General features: G+C 41.9%; 1 protein-coding gene across 1 annotated transcript in view; it reads left to right on the top strand.

Moving 5' to 3' along the window:
• Nucleotides 1-20,732, top strand: part of zswim6 (zinc finger, SWIM-type containing 6) — a 39,146-nt gene that overhangs the window by 10,451 nt on the left and 7,963 nt on the right. Inside the window, exons 2-10 of the mRNA XM_029444687.1 lie at nt 10,861-11,217; nt 12,148-12,296; nt 12,388-12,538; nt 14,081-14,260; nt 15,716-15,892; nt 16,002-16,148; nt 16,961-17,107; nt 17,882-18,142; nt 20,267-20,402. Of these exons, the coding sequence (XP_029300547.1) occupies nt 10,861-11,217; nt 12,148-12,296; nt 12,388-12,538; nt 14,081-14,260; nt 15,716-15,892; nt 16,002-16,148; nt 16,961-17,107; nt 17,882-18,142; nt 20,267-20,402 (1,705 nt within the window). The remainder of the gene's footprint in view (nt 1-10,860; nt 11,218-12,147; nt 12,297-12,387; nt 12,539-14,080; nt 14,261-15,715; nt 15,893-16,001; nt 16,149-16,960; nt 17,108-17,881; nt 18,143-20,266; nt 20,403-20,732) is intronic.

Genomic DNA, 20,732 nt, shown 5'->3' with positions numbered 1-20,732 from the left:
TTAGACTTCAGACCACACATGCCTCCCTCCTGCATGTGAACCTGCTCTGCCAGATAACGCTCCTGCCATCTGCTCACAGTATCTATATGCCTGTGCTTGTTGTGCGCAGGGACAGAAATCATCATAGTGTTTGTTTAGCCAAATTTACAAAGTGCCCGGACTCAGTGTCCCATAATGTAAACTCATTGACTCTGATCCGACACTGTTGTCACGGGACATAAAACCATCCAGTCCCGGCCTTCTGCTTCAGCTCCTCGCTGTGAGAGCTCCCGTCTGGTCTCAGTTTATTATTCGCCCTCTTTGCATTCTCCACCTTTTTTTTTTTTTTGCGCCGATATCTGTATCTGTAATAACAAGCAAATGATCTCGTTCTCCTGGTCCAACTATAGCTGCAGGCCATTCCCCAACCTTCAACATAGCTCCCTAACTCATAGACTGCCCAGAAGCTCCAACAGGTTGAAATTTAGACAAGTAAAACCAGGTTTTAAGGTGCATCCTGAAACTATTTTAATGTGAACGTTGTTTAAATACCGACAGCAAAACTGTTTCACAACTTCATTTCAACACGTGAAAAATATCCTTAATGACTTCATGATTTCCTCAACAATTAAACGGTGTCACTTCAAGCAAAAGTGCTAATTATCTTTATAATGAATGGATCAAATCCATCGTATAAATTCAGCCATTCAACGTTATCTTGTTCCAGTTTCTCAATTGTGAGGATTTGCTTCTTTCTTGTGTGATAATAAACCGATTGTCTTTGGGCTTTAGACAGTTGGCTGTGTGAAGACATCCCCTTGGTTGTTTCGCTTTAAGAAATTGCGATTTTTTTATTTGTTATGCTATTTTGCGCCTATTTTACAACTCTATTAGAAACTCCCTACCTTTTTGAATACCCTCATCTTTCAAACTCTGCCTCGGTTGATAACACAGGTGTGAGTTCTATAGCTCGGCTACAGATGCCATCTTCAGGGCTTATTTTCTCAGAAGTCCCTCCTTCCAGAGCCACAGAAGACTTAATGCAACCGTTTCCCAAGACGAGCAAACTAACCTGTATGTATGAAAACAATTGGCAGATGATTCGATATTGAAGACAATCGTTTCAGTCCTAATAACCATATGTAATTATTAGCTTGCCTATCTGTCGCTCTAAAAAACACTTGCATGCACACGCACGCACCTCCAGAGATGACACAAGCTCCCACATGCCCTGCAAACTCACGTGGTGTGTTTCCGGGGTATGCCTGGCATGCGCCTACAAGTTGAGTCATTGTTTTCATCTGTTAAAGATGAGCAATGTCGTTCCGTGTGATGGAAACGGGATGGACTTGAAAAGGGTATCGACTGGGCCTTAATGCAGTTTACAGCAGGGAGGGGCGGTGGTGGTTAAAGCAGGATGATCGGATGAACGTATGCAGCTGGAAGACTTGAAATGAGTAGAAAATGCTGCCGATCGAGTCATCAAACTCCTACTTATGTAACAGTACAGAAGCGTTATCAAGTACTCAACGTATCAAAAGTAAAAGTACTCGTTTGAGTCACCAGATGAGTGTGAGGGGTCGTTATATGATTAATGGAAGATGCACACACTTGCATGAATTGTTTGGGTCTTCTCTCGCTTAGTTATTTTCATTATCAATTCATCTGCAGAATATTTTCTCCATTTAATCGCTATAAAACATTAAAAAACAGTAAAAACATTGTTGTTTGAAAAAGATCTGAGAGTCTGAAGCACTCTGTGGTGCTGAAGCAGGATGGATAGAAACTTTGAGGTGACTTGACGAATGGCATGGAACAGGAAGGCAGCTCCAGCTGGTAAATGAGATGCAGTCAGGAAGAGAGCGGTTGGTTGAGAGTTGGTTGGTTGAAGGTGCTCGGACAGGAAGAGCCGAGATAATGTGAGCCAACAGAAACCGACATGCACAAAGAAAGAAGGAGAAGGAAAGAAAGAGCCGATTGATTAGCAGCGATTGTATTTGTTGTTTATCTCGCAGTCCAGTCACTCTTCTTCCCCCCCAGAAATGTTGAGCAAGCTGTATCCCAAATAGAAAAGGAGGTTAAGGGTGTGTGTGATTCTGGTTTGATGCACTGCCATGATACGGTGTGGCCTGCATCCTGTTTTGACAGTGAGGGGCCACTCCTCCTCTGTGACGCTAAAGGAAAGTATTCTCCCTTGTTCAGGCGTTATGGCGTTACGTCGACAGTTAAACGGTTTCTCTCCGTCAACTACAGACAAAGCCAAGATAATGTTGTTGGGCTGGTTGTTCCACACACACACACACACACACACACACATACATAAATAGACACACATACATACATACATACATACATACACACACACACACATACATACATACATACATACATACATACATACATACATACATACATACATACATACATACACACACACACACACACACACACACACACACACACACACATACATACATACATACATACATACATGCATGCATGCATGCATGCATGCATGCATGCATATATACATACATACATACATACATACATGCATACATATATGCATACATATATACATACATACATACATACACACACACGTATACACATACATACATACACACACGTATACACATACATACATAAACACATACATACATAAACACATACATGCATACACACACACACACACACACACACGTATACACATACATACATAAACACATGCATACATACACATACATACATACATACATACATACATACATACATAACACACACACACACACACACACACGTATACACATACATACATAAACACATGCATACATACACATACATACATACATACATACATACATACATACATACATGCATGCATACACGCACGCACATACACTCAATTATTGGATCATTTAAGATGCTTCAGCTGTTGTTGTTTGAAAGTATGTACGCTGCACTCTGGTCCTGGCTCAGTCATATGCGTGATACAATAATATCAATTTAATTCAGTCATTCACATTTTATGGTAGTAGAGTAACTAAGTAGATTAAGTATGACTTTGGGACAGATCACTTCCTGTTTTTTTTGTGTCTTCTTTTATATTCTCTGGTTTTGGACTGTTAGTGGGATAAAACAAGACATTAAATGATGGCACTGTGCGCCCTACGATAATGTGAAGGATCTGCTCTCTGATGTTTTATGTGCTATAAGACTAAACCATGAATCACAAGAATAATCAGACGCTTAAGAAAATAATCTTTAGTAGTTGCCCTAAAGAGCCGGCTGCTGTTATTCGTGATAACTTCATAGATCAAAGCAACCCTTTAACTTTATTTGAGCTTGATAACGACATCTGGTCATCTATGTTTCACATGTCAGATGCTCTGAGTCATCATTTACTTAAATGGAAGTGTCCCCTTTTATGACCTCTCCGGTCTCACATGGATGGATGGATGGATGGATGGATGCATATGAAGTGTAATGAGATGTGAAAATGCACTTACTAACTGGAAAGGGTTGGTCCAGTCACATGTGTTTTTTGTTTTCAACACCACAACTTCTGTAAAGTAATTTGTAAGGTTCAGGCGCTTGTGTGTGTCTTCTGCATGACAGACCTTTAGGTTCCAAATTTTTCCAAAAATGTCAAAAGACATAGAAAACATAATGGATGCTGTAGTTTGACGAGCCATCTTCCCTGCACGCTGCTTCATCAGAAACGTGTATAGTATGTATTACTCCTCCCCATTGTCAGGACTGCAGATGGAGAGTGAAGATGGCGAGTGCTGGTTCAGAGGAGGGAAATGGTGACATTAACAGGAAAACAAAATGCAGAAACAGCTGGAGTTGCACCACCAACACGCAGGATGCTCAGAGTTTACTTCCCTCAGAAACTTGACGTTTCCCAACGCGTTTGTTCCCACAGAGTTTACAGAGTGTATTTCTCCCATCAGCCTTTTTCTTGGCCCGCTTCACTGATGTGCTGCCTTATTCCCACATCGAGATTTTCATTTTCATCCTTTACTTTCTGGTTATTTTTGTCAGTACATGTGCCGATGTGATCAAAGACGTGATGTAAATAATTTAGAGGATTGAGAATACTTTCATCTTCTTTTTTTATTCAGCTCCTGTGGAGAGAAAAAAAAAAGCTACCAGCGATGTCAAAGGCACTTTAGCACAATATATAATCTATAAACAAACAAGATGCACTGTTTTGATAGGTGAGCTTTAGAGATGCTGGCAGATGGATTTTCTTAGCCATGCTATCTGTTCCCCCCTGTTTCCAGTCTTTGTGCTAAGCTAAGCTAAGCTAACTGACTCCTGCTACAAGCACGAGTGGTATCGATTTTCTCATCTAACTTTTGGCACAAATGTCGAACTGTTCCTTTTTGTTCATGTACGTGATTCAGAGAATATTCAGTTGCAGAAAACATACGCACAGGATTTAATAAACGACAATCAGATCAACATGTAAGCAAACACTAAAAGCTTTTTATTTGATTTTATTCATGTCTTCCTGGGATTCCTGTGCTCATTAGCAGCAGCAGCCGCTCTGCGAGGATCTCTGTGGAGACCGAGCTGTATCTCTGGAGTGGGAACAAATGCATTTGGAGAGGAGAGGCACTGGCTGGCCTGCTGATGGTCCTCAGAGGCTAAACAAATGACTTTCACTGAGCACATCGGGAACAGACAGCACTCAAACAAATGCTATTAAAAGGGTGGAAAGACAGAGAGGGAAAAATCATCTTCTCTCCCTTTTTTCAGAGGCTTGTTGTGAAACCTCCTGATGGCCGTTATTTATCCGAACAAAGGCACATTGACGCAAATATGCCAGGGAGATTGCATGTTTGTGCGTCCGTGATTCTCCACGGAGGAGCCGGCTCCATCGGGGGAGCTGATTGTGAACCGGCGGTTGTTTTCAGAGTTATTCTAAAAGTAGAGCGCGATGTGAACTCAAACTCACTCCACCATTAACATGCAGCTACACCCACGACAGTGTATTTGTCCACATATGTACATTTACTGCAAGTACTGCACAAATATTACTTTGAATGAATGAATGCATCCGTGTTAATAATCCAATAATACCATATATATCTGCATTATGAGTACTTGAACTATTAATACTTTAAAACTAGGGTGGCAAAGATTGGAGAAATTATTGAAATGATCCAATTGAAACCTAGCCTACTGTTGCCAAATCTCTTCCAATGACAGTAACTCGCTAAATCTAGGAGAAAGTTGCAAAGTTTGCAAAAAAGAGAGAAATCCCCGTCTCTGTGGCTGTCGGAGCATTTGATTTATTGATTGCTGTCAGGATTTAAAGAGTATTTCAACAAATATAACACTTTTTCTTTCCTAAAACACACTACCCACCCTAGCTTTAAGTACATTTAGCTGATAATACTTCACTTTTACTTGTAGTGAAGTATTTTCACAGTGCGACTTTAAAGTAAAGGATCTGAATGCTTCTTCCACCACTGGTCAACCACATGGTGCCTGTATTAAAGCTACTGGGAGTCCTGTCTATGAATCCACAGTGTGGTCACATGTATGTTCTGTGTCTGTGTCCATTTAAAGCCAAGGTTGAGTTACATAAGGGTAACTTCACCAGGGGCTCCAAAAAGCTACAAGCTTGCTGTGTGTCAACACGTTTGTGCTAGTTCTTCTGCAGCACTAAAGCGGAGAAAGGTCTTTCTGCGGGTCCTGCTTATCTTGAAGAGGCTCCATGTGTCGAACCTTTTTGTTTTAAAACCGTCATTATTCCTCGATGGCACTCGATGGCACATCTGGGGCCATGTAGTATTCTGCTGTTAAGTGCGGCGCAGGGTTAATAGCTTTAATAGGGACCCAGCTCCTAATTTTGCCCCGAGGGCCCCAAAGTATGATTGATCTGTATCTGTATCACAATGTAATTATTCTACCATTACACTATCATTTTTGGTTTGAGTATTTCCCACCCAGCCTAAGTGAGTATGTCCTGTAAGTCTAAGTGAAATATTGGCATTTGTACAATTATAACCTTCATGAAGGGAGGTTTTATTGTTGCACTAGTTTTAAGATGATAACTGGGTGTAAATCTTGTTGTTAACATCTGACCTCACAAAAGAGACATCTTAATATAAGCTTGAGTTGCTATTAGTCATCTCAATATTAAACCGTCCATACTAAATCAATTAAAGAATAAACAATGATTCATTACAACTTAAAGCGTTTGAATCTTTGCTAAATACACGTTTGAAGGCGCCACAAACTCTGGACCGAGCAGCAACTATTAGTCGATTCTCAGGAATCAGCTGCTTTGATAATCAAATAATCGTTTTAATCATTTATTTAAGCAAAGACGTGACACATTTGCTGGTTCCAGCTTCTCAAATGTGAGGATGTTTGTGCATTTTCTTATTCTAACATCGTAAATTGAATATATTTGATGTTTGTGGACCGTTTAGTATGAAAGAACAAGACATTAAAAGATGCCACCTTGAGTTGTGGTGACATTTAAACAAGCTTGTTTCACTATTGTTGGGACATTTTATAGACCAAACAATTAAGGGAATAATAGGAAACTAATCAGCAGATTATCCAATGATAAATTAAAGGATTACAATGCAGTCCTGGATAAGAATCGCATCTCTGAGTGCTTTGATGGTTGTTTCAGTAATTGATTCATGCTCCACTAGCACCGCTATCTGCTCCGATAAAAGCCACTGAGAGGTGGTTGCACAAAAGCTCATCTGTCTCTGCTCTCACCGGCAGCTTGAGTCATTCTTTGAGTGCGGTGGCTCTTTTCAAAGAGTTTCCAGTTTCCCCTCGGTGCTCACTACAGGCCAGACAGGCCGCTGAAATGGACGCTATAAAACAGCGGCTTCTAGAGGAGTGATTTTCTTGTCTGAGTGACGAGAGCGTTTGCAATGTCTCGTGTTGTAAAGGCGGCCTCTTGTTTTTCTGACAGAGCTGAGGAATTTCAGTCCACTCGGTCGAGGAGGATTCCTTCCTCCATGTTGTATTTCAGTGCAGATTGTTATTTCTACAGTTCTGTTCCAAAAGCAGGAGATTGGAAGAAAGAAGCCGACAACAGCCTCTATTATTTAAACAACAAAAAAGATAGTTGCCAGGTGTATTCATGGTCGTGTGTGTGTGTATGTGTGTGTGTGTGTGTGTGTGTGTGTGTGTGTGTGTGTGATCAGGAGAGCATCGATTAGTATGTTCATACTGTAATAAGCTGTTGCCAATCGCTTAAGAAGGACACAGATTGACCCAGTTCAAATCCTCATCCTTATTTTGAGCTCACACGAAGGTGCACCCTTCAACTACTTACACACACACACACACACACACACACACACACTTTAGCCCCCCTTTCCCTTAAAGCATTACCTTGTTAGCTGGAGGCTTTCGACCAGTTGACCGAAGCCTGACAGGCCTACTGTGCCAAGCTGCTCACGGTCAGTTCAGTTGTCTGTCCTCTTTAGCTTTTTACATATTTGGTATTCGTTCCTATGGCGATGTATGGGCAGAAATATGTTTCAGCCTCTTTTCTATTTAGATGGTGCCTCTGCTAGCATCACAGGTATCAGTTAGCGCTAGCATAGCAGCCACACCACCATAAAGTTGTGTAAGTGTAACCGGAGGTCTGAAAGCAGTTGTTTTAAGGACAGATTGTAATCAGCGCACCGTGACTATTGATTGGTTGTTTACTTCTCCTTCCTACAGCCCCAGAGGTGCCTCTGCATCTCCACGGGTAACAGATTAGATTCCCCATTGTCACCAGAAGTACTCACACCATACACACACTACACTACACACACACACACACACACAAAGCACACCTTGGCTGAGAAGCTCTCACTTACGCCTGACTGACCCGCTTTGGGGGCTTTTGTGTGCTGAGAGTTAAATGAAGGCTTTGGCCACATAGCTAAGAATGACCCCCTGCAGCCACAGTTTCAGTAGGCGATGTTGCACACGGCCTGAAGGTCTCCCCGGGCTGAACTCTGTAGGCTTACGTCCTGGCCTTGTTTTCAACCCCCTCCTCACTGAGACATCTTCCTCACTTAATCCTATAGAGACAGCTTAAATTGACTACCTCGGGCTTAATTGGGAGTGAAGTGTTAAACCTCGGTTTCCGGGCGAGTTTATTCAGAGTATCTGCAGCTGTTGAATGTCTGATAGAAGCGTTGAATGTAGTGTCTTTAAATAAGGCCTTAGATGTGGTGCTGGGCAATCAGGATCCATTACCCTTAAATATAACTTGGTGAAGTCTGCGGAAACTTTGGTCTTGTGGTGTCGGCAGTGAAGGAGTTAAGTTTGGTTGCTATGCCGCGCACAGAGCTGTATTATGCAAGCTGTGGAGCGCAGACACAGAGAGAGGAAGTGCATTACAGAATGCTGAGCTCAGGGTTTTGGCTCGCCGCCAAGCATACACTCCTGAATCTGCACACTCACACACACACATACACACACTCAGCTGAGGGCATACCGATTTTTCCAGCAGCACAGCGGTCCTCCTCCTCGAGTCACTCTCTCTCTTTCTGTTACGTCAGTAGTTCAGCTGTGGGCCAAGCTTGACTGGGGCAGGACTGCGTAACGGAGAGCACCATGCTTCTCTCTCTCTGTCTGTCTGTGTGTCTGTGTGTGTCTGTGTGTGTGTGTGTGACAGGATGTGGATTTTGTGTGAAGTGTGATCCAGTGTGTGCTCTGCAAGAAAAGCAGCAGTTAAGAACTTGACACATTGTTTTTTTCAAAGCAAGTTTCACTTTTATACGCCGCTTTTAGTTTTTGCTCTGCTCTGTATCACACATGCTCCACCACATATGCAGAGAAACACCTACTCTGTTTATAGCGATCTTCCACCCAGTTGTGTGTGTGTGTGTGTGTGTGTGTGTGTGTGTGTGTGTGTGTGTGTCACATGTATGAGAACATTTCAGCAAAGGGGAAATCAAATGTCCCATTTAATCATCCAGCGTGAATAACACGGCTAGTATTTTGTGCACCTCCCTTTTTTTATTTTAGTTTTGTTTATGTTTGTGTATATTGATATATATCACCGTACCGTACACCTTACTGTCACACTGTTTACATTTCTGTACAATAACTCAAACAACAGTTTGCTGACTTAACACTTTTCTACTTGTGCTTCCAAATTTGAAGCAATAGTTTGATATTTGGGAAACACACTTATATACAGCCAGAGCTAACAGTCAGTTAGCTTAGCTTAGCATAAAGACAGGAAGCTAGGGGAAACAGCTAGCTTGACTCAGCTTGAAGCTAAGTGATTAAAGAAGTGTAGAAGTGTAAGAACCGGCGAATGATCCTTTTTTACACTTTAGTAAGACGTACATAGGCTTGCTTAAATATGTGAGCAGTACTTGTCTTATTATTGTGTGACAATCACATGAAATACTTTTTTAATGATGCATCTCAGTGATTTGATAAGAAATTGAGTTTCAGCTTTAGTTTCTAAGAAGATAACATTTAATCTACTAGTTTTCTTTCTGTCTGCTCCCAGTTGATTTGAACTACCTCACAGATTTCTGATGGTCTATTTTCCATTTTCTTTTGGTTCAAACTACCATCTAACTACAGCGTCTGCCATCTGTCACTCAGTTGGCATGGCAACATGGTGCAGGAAGTACATCTTGCTGCTCTGGCTGTGTGTGTCGTGCCTTGTTGCACAACATTGTATATGTCAAAAATGCTTTTCTTCAAACCTTTGCAGCTCAGTCAGGTGTTTTTAATCCGATGAACTGTATTTTATCTTGTATGTTTAGAGTGTTAATAAGAACTGTGTGCTCCCTGCAGTGAAACTGAAACAGCGCAGACATTCACACTCTGCTTAATGTACGCACACAGATGATAAACTCTGACAGCAGATGTGCGGTGACCAAACTTCTCACACCATCTGTTATCACCGATGACCCACTAACCCAGTCAGATGCACACACACACACACACACACACCTACTACTTGTCATTACGGAATGATTTTGTATGCGTAGTCATCTCATGTTCATCTGCTCGGTCTTATCTGGAACATTTAAAGCTACCATGTTTTTTTATAGTTGAACTGGAAAAGGCCTCTCGCCTGGTCACGTGCTAGATCCTCCTCTTGAAATGAGAAAACAGAGTTTATTTTAAGGAAAGCACTGGAAGTGTTGTGGAAGGGAAATTAAAGGGAAATGAGAATATTTTGGAGAACTATATTTTTGCCGCCCTGTCCTTTCACTCCTCTCTCTCTCTTTTTCTTCTTCTTTTACTTTCCTGATGGGATCAAAGTTAGGTTGATGGAGAGTATCTCTGTGTTTCCTCAAGATTCATCCAGAAAAAGCTGTAAAGATAGAAAAGTAGTTTATGTGCAGTGTCCTCCTCGCATTTAAAGCAACATCTTTATGTTAACAGCGGATCACATGTGTATGTTCTGTAAAAGGAGGTCGCTCGTCGTTATTAACACCCAACTCTGCAGTTCCCTTTTAGGTATACAGAGTCTTTTAGCAACTTGTTTTTAGCCTCAGCAGGCGGCTAATGTTACCAAAAATAGCTCTTAAAAACTCTCCATCCAGAACCACAAAGCAAACACAGTTAGTGACTAACTGGTCAACATAGTGAAACATTTAGCAGCTAAACAGCCACATAATTCCCTCAGGAGTGGAGTAGAGACAGATGGCAACAACATGTCTCCAAATCGAGCCATATTGGCCTAAAAAGTGACAACATATGAATCACAACTGGTTTCCACTTCCCCTAGTAGATTAAAAAGAAATCAGTAATCGTACGTTTTAAATGAAGTGTTTTGATCTTGTTTTGTACGAAAGCCACACGGCGTACTGATTTATTACCTGCAGATGATTAACAGTGAATATGTTTTCTGTTTCTCTGCAGGGTTTCACCTCAGCGGCACAGTAAGGGAACCTGCCACGTCCTCGGAGCCCGAGCTGGTGTGCAACGTGAGCGTCAGCTTCGACCGCTGCAAAATCACAGCGGTAACATGCAGCTGCGGCAACAAGGACATCTTCTACTGCACCCACGTCGTGGCGCTCTCGCTGTACCGAGTACGGAAGCCCGAGCTGGTCAAACTACGCCTGCCCATCTCAGAGACTCTATTCCAAATGAACCGAGATCAGCTGCAGAAGTTTGTCCAGTACCTGATCACCGTGCATCACACCGAGGTGCTGCCGACCGCACAGAAGCTGGCCGACGAGATCCTGTCGCAGAACTCCGAGATCAACCAGGTCCACGGTGAGTTCAGGGGCTGCAATAATGGTGGTTATTTGTGGCACCAACAAACATGCAGGCAGATCTGGTACTTGCTAGTGTTAGATTGCCTCCATCTCGCACCAGTGGAGGTCCTGCTGGAGGCTGACGTCCTCGGATACTTTGTTTGTGATACTTAATGGTTGAAAATGTAGCAAACGGTTTTATTTGGGGATATATTTTGCACTAGTTCTGCTTTTCTTTTGTGGTACTCTGGAGAACTTTGTGCTCCAGTAAAATTCCTCATTTCAGTTTCTTTACATGTACACCGTTTTTATTTGTTAAAAACACAAATCTCATTTGTGCCGTAGTTTAATGACCGTGTACGTCTCATGTCTGTCAGAAGGTACTTTGTTTGTACACTTTGGATTAGATTGTAGTTCAGTGTCTCTAAAGTATTTTCATGTACACTGTGGAAAATAGTAGAACCTATTTTGCGTTTGAGTGTCATGGATTTAATCCTCCCCAGTGACGCGTGTTAAGTGTTGTACGCTGGTTATTGTTGCAGATTTTGCAGAATTAATGGTATTGATTATTGTTTAAGCTTCAGCGCTGCATTAATGCAGACGGTGAACTATGTGCTGATGCAGGAATATTTGTGTCTGCGTCTCCCTGAAATTACAGATTATTATTTAAATGTGGTGGAAAGTACATTTACTCAAGTCCTGTACTTAAGAACACATGTGAGGGACTTTTTGTAGCAAAGGGACTACTCGCTGTATAACTGCAAAATTCTAATTCTAATAATAATAATGTAGTATATATTAATCTGACATACTTTACTACAGTAAGATTTTGAAAGACTTGTAACAGAGTATGACTACAGTGTAGTAAAACATCTGAGTACTTCCACCACTGAACCTCCAGCTCTTGTAATGAGTTGCTGACCGACTGATTTCCTTTTGTTCGGCGCAGGAGCTCCAGATCCGACGGCGGGCGCCAGCGTGGACGATGACAACTGCTGGCATCTGGACGAGGAGCAGGTTCAGGAACAGGTCAAGCTCTTTCTTTCCCAGGGCGGTTACCATGGCTCGGGGAAGCAGCTCAACTTACTGTTCAGCAAGGTAACAGAATCACTTCCAACAAACATCACCGTGCTGCGCCGTGGCAGCTGAACGGCAACATTTACCCACAATGCTCTTCTGGTCTCTGCAGGTGAGAGAGATGCTGAAGATGAGGGACTCCAACGGAGCTCGCATGTTAACGCTGATCACAGAGCAGTTCATGGGCGACCCCAGACTGGCGCTGTGGAGGCAACAGGGAACCACCATGACTGACAAGTACAGGCAGCTGTGGGATGAACTAGGTAACACACACACACACACACACACACACACACACACACACACACACACACACACACACACACACACACACACACACAAAAGGTAATTTGAAAATAATGATAATTGTTTCAGTACCTTTTTTATAAGCAAAAGATGCCAAAAATGTTCTGAATCAGTTTCTCCTATTTCAACATTTGTTGTTTTTCTTTATATAATTGTATAAACTGAGTTTATTTGGGTTTTTAAGTGTTTGCCTGATAAAATAAATCATTTGAAAACGTCACCTTGGACTGCGGGAAATGAAATGTTAGACCAGAGAGCAGAATAAATATACATGTGCATGTATTAATACACCGTTACGAGCCTACCTGTGCAGAAGCACCTTCACCTTCGCGCTCTGTTGCAGGGACAAGAGACTTCAGCTTTGTTAATAACCAAGAACTGTGATGCAAGATGTAAAAGAACACAGCTTGTTGGTTACATCCTCCTCCTTCACACATTCTCCCCCCTCTGTTTTTGTTTTTGTTTGCCCAATAACCCCCCCGCCCCCGCCCCTGCCCCCCCCCCCCCCCCCCCCCCCCCCCCCCCTGCTGTTGTAGATTCTTGCTCTGCATTTCGTCACTCATGTCTGACATCATTTTCTCGGCGCTCTGTTTTCCCTCCTTGTTGTTGTCATTGAAGCGGCCCTAACAAAGGGACGATGGATAAAGCCTATCTCCTCCTGTCCCCTCCCCCCATCCTAAGCCTCCTTCCCTCGTGCATTCACCTCCCCCTTCCCTCACCTCTCCTCCCTGTCCTCCCTTTTTTTTTTCTCACTTCACTTCCTTTCTTTTCTTCTCCTGTTTCATTTTGTCATCTATCATCCCTTTTTATTTATCCTTTAACATGTTCATTGTTCCCTCCGTCTTTCTCTTTGCGTCCTTCCCCAGTCTGTATCCAGCGTCTTCGTGTTTATAGACGACAATGCAGCTGATCTCAGCTCACGTTTACTTCTTTATAGATTGATTAATTGTTTTAGTAATCAAAGCTTCTTCCATGAGAGGATTGGCTGCTGTTCTCTGTTTTTTATATAATTGTTAATGAGCTAAAATAAGACATTTGAAGGCGTTGGACTTTCGCATATAAAAAAAAGGTAATTTTTCTTTATTTTCAGAAAGCTTGTTGAGCTAGAAAATAATCAATAATGAAAATAACCACAATGCATCACCGTAATGATTAGTCAATTAATTGATTAGTGGACTAATTTGTCAATTTTCAAGAAATAATACGAAACATTTTATGGTTCCAGTTTCTCATACGAGATAATTTGGTGCTTTTTCTCGCATCTCGGGCTCAAAACAAAATTATGACGGACATTTTTCACCAAACAGTTGATGAATGATGTAAAATAATCATTAAATGCACAGTTTAGCATGGTATAATTTAACCTTGTATTATTCAGCTCTACTTCACGTCTCTTTTAAATAGGTGACCACCAGCACCTTTCTTCTGTAGGAGGAGAGAGCAGAGTGTATCTCCTGATGTTAGTGTGTGTGTGTGTGTGTGTGTGTGTGTGTGTACAGGAGCCCTGTGGATGTGCATTGTGCTGAACCCCCACTATAAGCCCGAGCAGAAGGGTTTCTGGCTTCGACAGCTTCGCAGGTGGAACAGTGTGGACGTCTGTCCCTTGGAGGACGGTAACCATGGCAGCGAGCTGACCAATCTGACCAACGCTCTGCCACAGGGCCCTCCTGGCAACCCAGGTGAGAGGACACCCGCAGAAGAGACGTCGCCTTCCCTCTTTTTATCCCCCAGATCTTCCACTACATCTCATGTGGAGGCTTCTTTATCTTCCCTCATTCAGCAGCTCCTCCTCCTCCTCCTCCTCCTCCTCCTCCTCCTCCTCTTCTGTATTAACACTGTTGAGACTTCTTCCCCCCACCCTCCCCCTCTCTTTTAATCAAGTCTCCTTCCTTCAATCTCTGTGCCTGCAAGCCTTATTACCTTTTAGTGTGGCTAATAGAATGAGCCTAATAACACAGTTGAGGTCCTGCAGCTTTTCCCTCCAATTTAGAGAAGATACAGACGTACAAACGTTTTCTATCAGGTAGTAATAAAAATGTTTCCAATGAGACGACGGACGCTGTTATTACTGCTGCTGCTCTGTCTGCGGTGGTCCTGCTTTTGTTTAGGTGTCAACGTTTATTTTTAAATCCTGCTTTTACAGGGTTTTCAAGGTCAACAAATTAAGAAAAGCTTATGATCTTCTTCTTCTTCTCCTTCTTCTTCTTCTTCTCTCCTCCTTCTCCTTCTCCTTCTCCTTCTTCTCCTTCTTCTTCTCCTTCTCTCCTTCTTCTCCTTCTTCTCCTTCTCTTCTTCTCCTTCTCTTCTCTTCTTCTTCTTCTCCTTCTTCTTCTTCTTCTTCTCCTTCTCTTCTTCTCCTTCTCTTCTTCTTCTTCTTCTTCTCCTTCTTCTTCTTCTTCTTCTCTTCTCCTTCTCTTCTTCCTCCTTCTTCTTCCTTCTTCTTCTTCTCCTTCCTCCTTCTTCTCCTTCTTCTCCTTCTTCTTCTTCTTCTTCTCCTTCTTCTTCTTCTCCTTCTTCTTCTTCTCCTTCTTCTCCTCCTTCTTCTTCTCCTTCTTCTCCTCCTTCTTCTTCTCCTCCTTCTTCTCCTCCTTCTTCTCTTCTTCTTCTTCTCCTTCTTCTCCTCCTCCTTCTTCTTCTTCTCCTCCTTCTTCTCCTTCTCCTTCTCCTCCTTCTTCTTCTCCTTCTTCTTCTTCTCCTCCTTCTCCTTCTCCTTCTTCTAATTTTCAGAACCACAGTTCCCATCATTTGGGGGATGTAAAAGAAGAAGTATAATGTTGCCATGACACTGGACACTAGAGCCCTGTTTTTTAACCCTATATTATTTTACAGTTTTGTAAATGTGCACATTTAAAGTTTGCTGAATGAGCTGTTAGCTCTTCCTGACTCCTGAGACGGAGTGTGCATTTTGACTCGACTTTCAGCCGTCGTCTCAGAGTTTCAAAGTACTTAAATATCCCCCATGACCGTGTGTCACACTCCCTGCTGCTGTTGGAGATGCTGACGTGTTGTTAAGCATATCAAACTACAATAACTGCCTTCCCAGCATGCACCTGTTTCACCTCACGCAGTATCCTCACCCGTCTCTACCCTCACAGTGTGAAAACCACCTGACATCTTGTTTTCGTCTCTCTCAGATTCACTCACTCGGCCTCACCGGACGGTGTTCACGCGGGCGATCGAGGCCTGCGACCTGCACTGGCAGGACCCCCACCTGCAGCACATCATCACCGAGGACCACTACACCCACTACTGTTACCATGACAACCTCGACAGCTCCCTCTTCGACACCCGAGGGTGGCCCCTGTGGCACGGTGAGAGAGCAGGGACGCGTGGTTTAGAGGGAATTTAATGAATAAGAATAAAAAATAGAAAGTAGACGAAACTAGACGTGGAAATATTTTTCTTCTTCTTCCCCTGCAGAGCACGTCCCCACTGCGTGTGCCCGAGTGGACGCCCTGAGGTCACACGGTTACCCCAAGGAAGCACTCAGGCTCGCCATCGCAATAATCAATACTCTGCGGAGGCAACAGCAGAAACAGCTGGAGTTCTTCCGCACTCACAAAAAAGGTCAGTTTTATTATTTAAATGATGCTTCTTACTTCTCCATTCAGTTGTTATTAAATCTTCTTCTTTTTAGCGGTGTGTTTGGGCTTGTAGGGCTTATAAAGAATGAAAAGCACGAGTCTATTTGTATAGAAAACATAAGTACTACTCCACCATTTCAGTTTCCCATTTTACATTCAAGAGCTCGTAGAACCTGAACTCAGAGTATCCACAAATATCAACACATTTAATATTGGGATCTAAACTTTCACATATTCATGATCTCATCATGGACACTTCTAAAGCTTAAAATGTCTTTATTCTTTAACAAAAGTTCTTTTTAAGTTCTTTGTTTTTGTTTTTAGGGAACAAAACGACGAAGATGAAGAAAAATGGCAAATAAATCAGAGCTAAGGGCTGGAAAATAGTCCATGTTGTCAGCTGGCGGGAGTAATTAATTTATGTTTATGCGGCCATCAATATTCTGCCACTTATAATATTATTATTATTATTTATTTTATTTATTTTATTTATTTTATTTATTTTATTTATTTTATTTATTTTAATTTATTTTAATTTATTATCTTTTATTTTTTTTTACAGCTGGAAAGTATTGACAAATATATGATAAAGTTGATAAATAAATGTACTTAAATAAATAATTGTAGGTCTTTTTGTCACTACAATTTTTCCATCATTCTTTGACCGTAATGATGATGAAACGAGTATTAAATTTAGATTCTTTGTCTTAAATTCAGTTTCTTTAGCACTGAAGGGATCTTTAACGCCGAGAAGTATAAATATATGATCAACAACTTGTATTTGTGTTCCTTCAGAGCTGCTCCATAAAGGCACAACATCCATCACCAACCTGGAGGGCTGGGTGGGCCACCCCCTGGACCCCATCGGCACGCTGTTCAGCACCCTCATGGAGACGTGGAGGGGCAGCGAGGACGGAGCCACTGCAATGCTCGACTTCTCAGGTACATTCACAGATACACAGGCTGGAAGGAAGTAAAAGTACCAATATCACAGTACACAAACACACACATTTCCCCGAGTGTGTGTGCGTGTGTGGTGTGTGTGTGTGTGTGTGTGTGTGTGTGTGTGTGTGTGTGTGTGTGTGTGTGTGTGTGTGTGTGTGTGTAAAACATTTACTCTGCAGTGATTGTGTCTTCCTGTCGGAGCTGCAGGCCTGCAGGTTGCAATCAGCTGTGATGACACAGACGTGCTGATTGGCCTGCAGTCATCCTCCAATAACAGCTCATGAATAAGAAATGCAGCAGGAAAAACACTCCAATTAAAATGCATTAATTATGCAGGGTGCTCAGCGAGAAGAATCTCTGCCAACTGGAGGGACGGTGATTGTTCTCGACTCGCTTACAGTTTGTTTCTCTTCTAAATGTGAACCAAGAAAGTCTCTGCAGGGAAGAAGTTGTGAAAGTTTTCAATTAAGACTTCCAGCACTCTGCTAGTGTGTGTGTGTGTGTGTGTGTGTGTGTGTGTGTGTGTGTATTCATTAGGGACTGTTAACCCCTCCTGGGATGAACTGTGAGGTCTGCCAAGACATCATTAAGCCATTAAAACAAATGATTAGCGTCCTCATGAGGATACACACTCTGAAAAAGAACACCCGAATGAACAAATAGATCAATAGATTTATCAATACTCTGCTCAATCCACATCCCAGAGGGAACGTCTTTCCCCCCTAAAGTCATCGCTCACCCCCCCCCCCCCCCTCTCTGTTTCCCTCTCAGGCGCGCTGGGTTCAAGTAGGAGGACGCAGCATCCTGTTTTCCAGGCGCAGCGTTTCCTGGAGGAGGGAGAGTCGTTCGTGTCGCTGGCCGTGGAGACGGCTCTGATTGGTTTAGGGCAGCAGAGGGTGATGCCGGACGGCCTCTACGCTCAGGAGAAAGTGTGTCGCAACGAAGAGCAGCTACTGGCCAGGCTTCAAGAAGTCGATTTAGACGACACGTTGGTGAAGATCTTCCGTAAACAAGCCGCTTTCCTGCTAGAGGGTGAGTAAGAGGCGAACATTGAAGTATTTAAAAGTTTGCAAAGCGTTCTAGTTGTGAGGATTTGCTGCTTTCTTGTCTTAAGATATGATTCAATATATTTGGGTTTTGCACTGTTGACAAAATAACGCATAAGACGTGCCCAATTTCTATACTCTACAGTCAGTTTGACTTTCACTTTCTGGCCAAGAGTGAGATTATAAGATTAATACCACTCTCATGTTTGTCCGCTAAACACAAAGTTAACCAGGAGACGCTTAGCTTAGCATAAAGACTGGAAACAGGGCGAACCGGATAGTTTAGTTCTGTCAAGTGCAAAACATTTCTGCCACAGATTAAACGTACAGATAGCGCCGTGGGACTACTGCCTTCAAATGTCATTGTTTATATATATATATATATATATATATATATATATATATATATATATATATATATATATATATATATATATATATATATTCCAGTCTTTATGCTAAGCTAAGCTAACCATCTCCAGCTTTATATTTAGTTTCTCGTCAAACTCTCTTTAAAAACAACAGTGCATTTCCCAAAATGTAAAACTATTCCTTTTAAATGTTTCCAATTTCACACCCTGAACCACAAGCAGCTCTTTGTGCTTTAAATGTTACGTTAGTGTGTGTGTGTGTGTGTGTGTGTGTGTGTGTGTGTGCGGTGTTGTGTTAACTCTGTTTGACTGTTTGTCTGAGTGTATTGTTTGCATTGTAACTCTGTTTGCTGACGTTGTGTGTGTGTGTGTGTGTGTGTGTGTGTGTGTGTGTGTGTGTGTACAGAGGGGTATAAATAAGTGTGTGTGTGTGTGTGTGTGTGAGATGTGGCTCATCATGGTTAAAGGCCCTTTTCACTCCAAACCCCGTAATGATGGAGCCGGCCGACCTCTCACGTTTGGCTTCTTCTGCTTGTGATTATAAAGTGGGGGCCCGCAGGAAGTCTATTATTCTTATTGTCAATAAATCCCTTGAGATCCAAACCAACAATGAGTTGATCCGTCTAACTACAGTATCAATAGTCTGATATGGTTTTCCTTCGTAAAAAGAAGAAAGTATAATCATGTATTTATTGATTTCTTTTTTGGTTTGTTACATTTGAGAATTGGACAACAACACAAACAGGGTTCTAACAAGGTATCATTGTACGCACACCGACGCTCCCTCAGGAGACATCACTTTCAAGTCTCCAACGCTTTTCCAGGAATGTAAGAAGGAGAATCCAAACCTCATGAAATCCGTCTGAGTTATTTGTCCTTCGGTGTGTTAGTTGGTCACGGACAGGTCATGCAGACAGCGACCAACAGAAGAGCTTTTTACATCCTCCCAGCTACAAAGAGACCGAGCGTCTCGCTTGTGATGGACGTAAATCTTTGCTTCTCTTCGCCATTTAATGTACGATTTAAGAATACAAAGTTTCCCAGAGCACCAAATGTAGATTACAGACAAACACATTGTTGGTTTTGGTCTTTTAATGGGATTTGTTGACTATAATAACTAAAAAGAAATATATAAAGTTAACACCAGACCACCAGTCTTATCCTTTTTTTAAAATATTGATATCCTTTGAGATCAAATGATTCAATAATCTAATTAATTGAATCTATTATTGAGTTATTTGCAGCTCGCATCATCCTCCCCTGTTATATAAATTGAAGCCCAAACAATACAAGAAATTAAAAGTAATGTCATTCATTCCTTTTGTGTTGCACTGACTTAAATTGCTTCAACCTACAAATAAAAACAAACTGCAGAGAACTTAAAGGTGCATAGCTTTTCCTAGAAGCTGTCGAACCCTAAAACTCTTCCGAGATTATTTCCTTGTTGTCCTCACATGGAGTTTCAGGAAGTCTCTGCTCGGAGACAAAAGTCTCTGTACGTTTGTGGACTAACGAATCATCATCCTGATGCACAGCCGAGTCGTACTGTCCAGATCAGTCTGTGTGTTTTAAATCAGCCGTATCTAACTTGTTGACATGTGAGGCTGGGAAATAATCTCACACACAAGGTCACTGTGCGGTCACACGTGAACTATGATGCAGCGCCGTGTTTGTACGTTGACCTCCGTCTTCATGTTGTACAGACTGAACTGATGTGTCGTGTCCTGTTCTTCTTCCAGCTGGTCCTTACAGTGGTCTGGGGGAGTTACTCTACAGAGAAAGCGTCCCCATGCACACTTTTGCCAAGTATCTCTTCACTTCCCTGCTACCTCATGACGCCGAACTGTCGTACAAAATTGCACTGAGGGCCATGCGGTGAGTAGAAACTCTTCCTCTTTTAAATCTGTTTAATATCCACATTACAGACCTCGTTACGCGAATTAAAGGTAATTTAACATGTTAGTCTCAAGTCCTTAATAATAATAATTATAATAATATCTTTTATTTTTATAGCACCTTTCCAAACAAGGTTAATGTTTTACAGTAAAAACAAATAATTATTTATATATATATATATATATATATATATATATATATATATATATATATATATATATATATAGATATAGATATAGATATAGATATAGATATAGTCTCCTCCCTGCTGGACGTGCCTGGAACACCTCCCTAGGGAGGCGCCCAGGT

The sequence above is a fragment of the Cottoperca gobio genome, chromosome 12 (genome assembly GCF_900634415.1).
Source record: "Cottoperca gobio chromosome 12, fCotGob3.1, whole genome shotgun sequence".
In the NCBI taxonomy this organism is placed as follows: Eukaryota; Metazoa; Chordata; class Actinopteri; order Perciformes; family Bovichtidae; genus Cottoperca; species Cottoperca gobio.
Note: the sequence above shows the minus strand (reverse complement) of the source record. Positions and strands in the feature narration are given on the sequence as shown.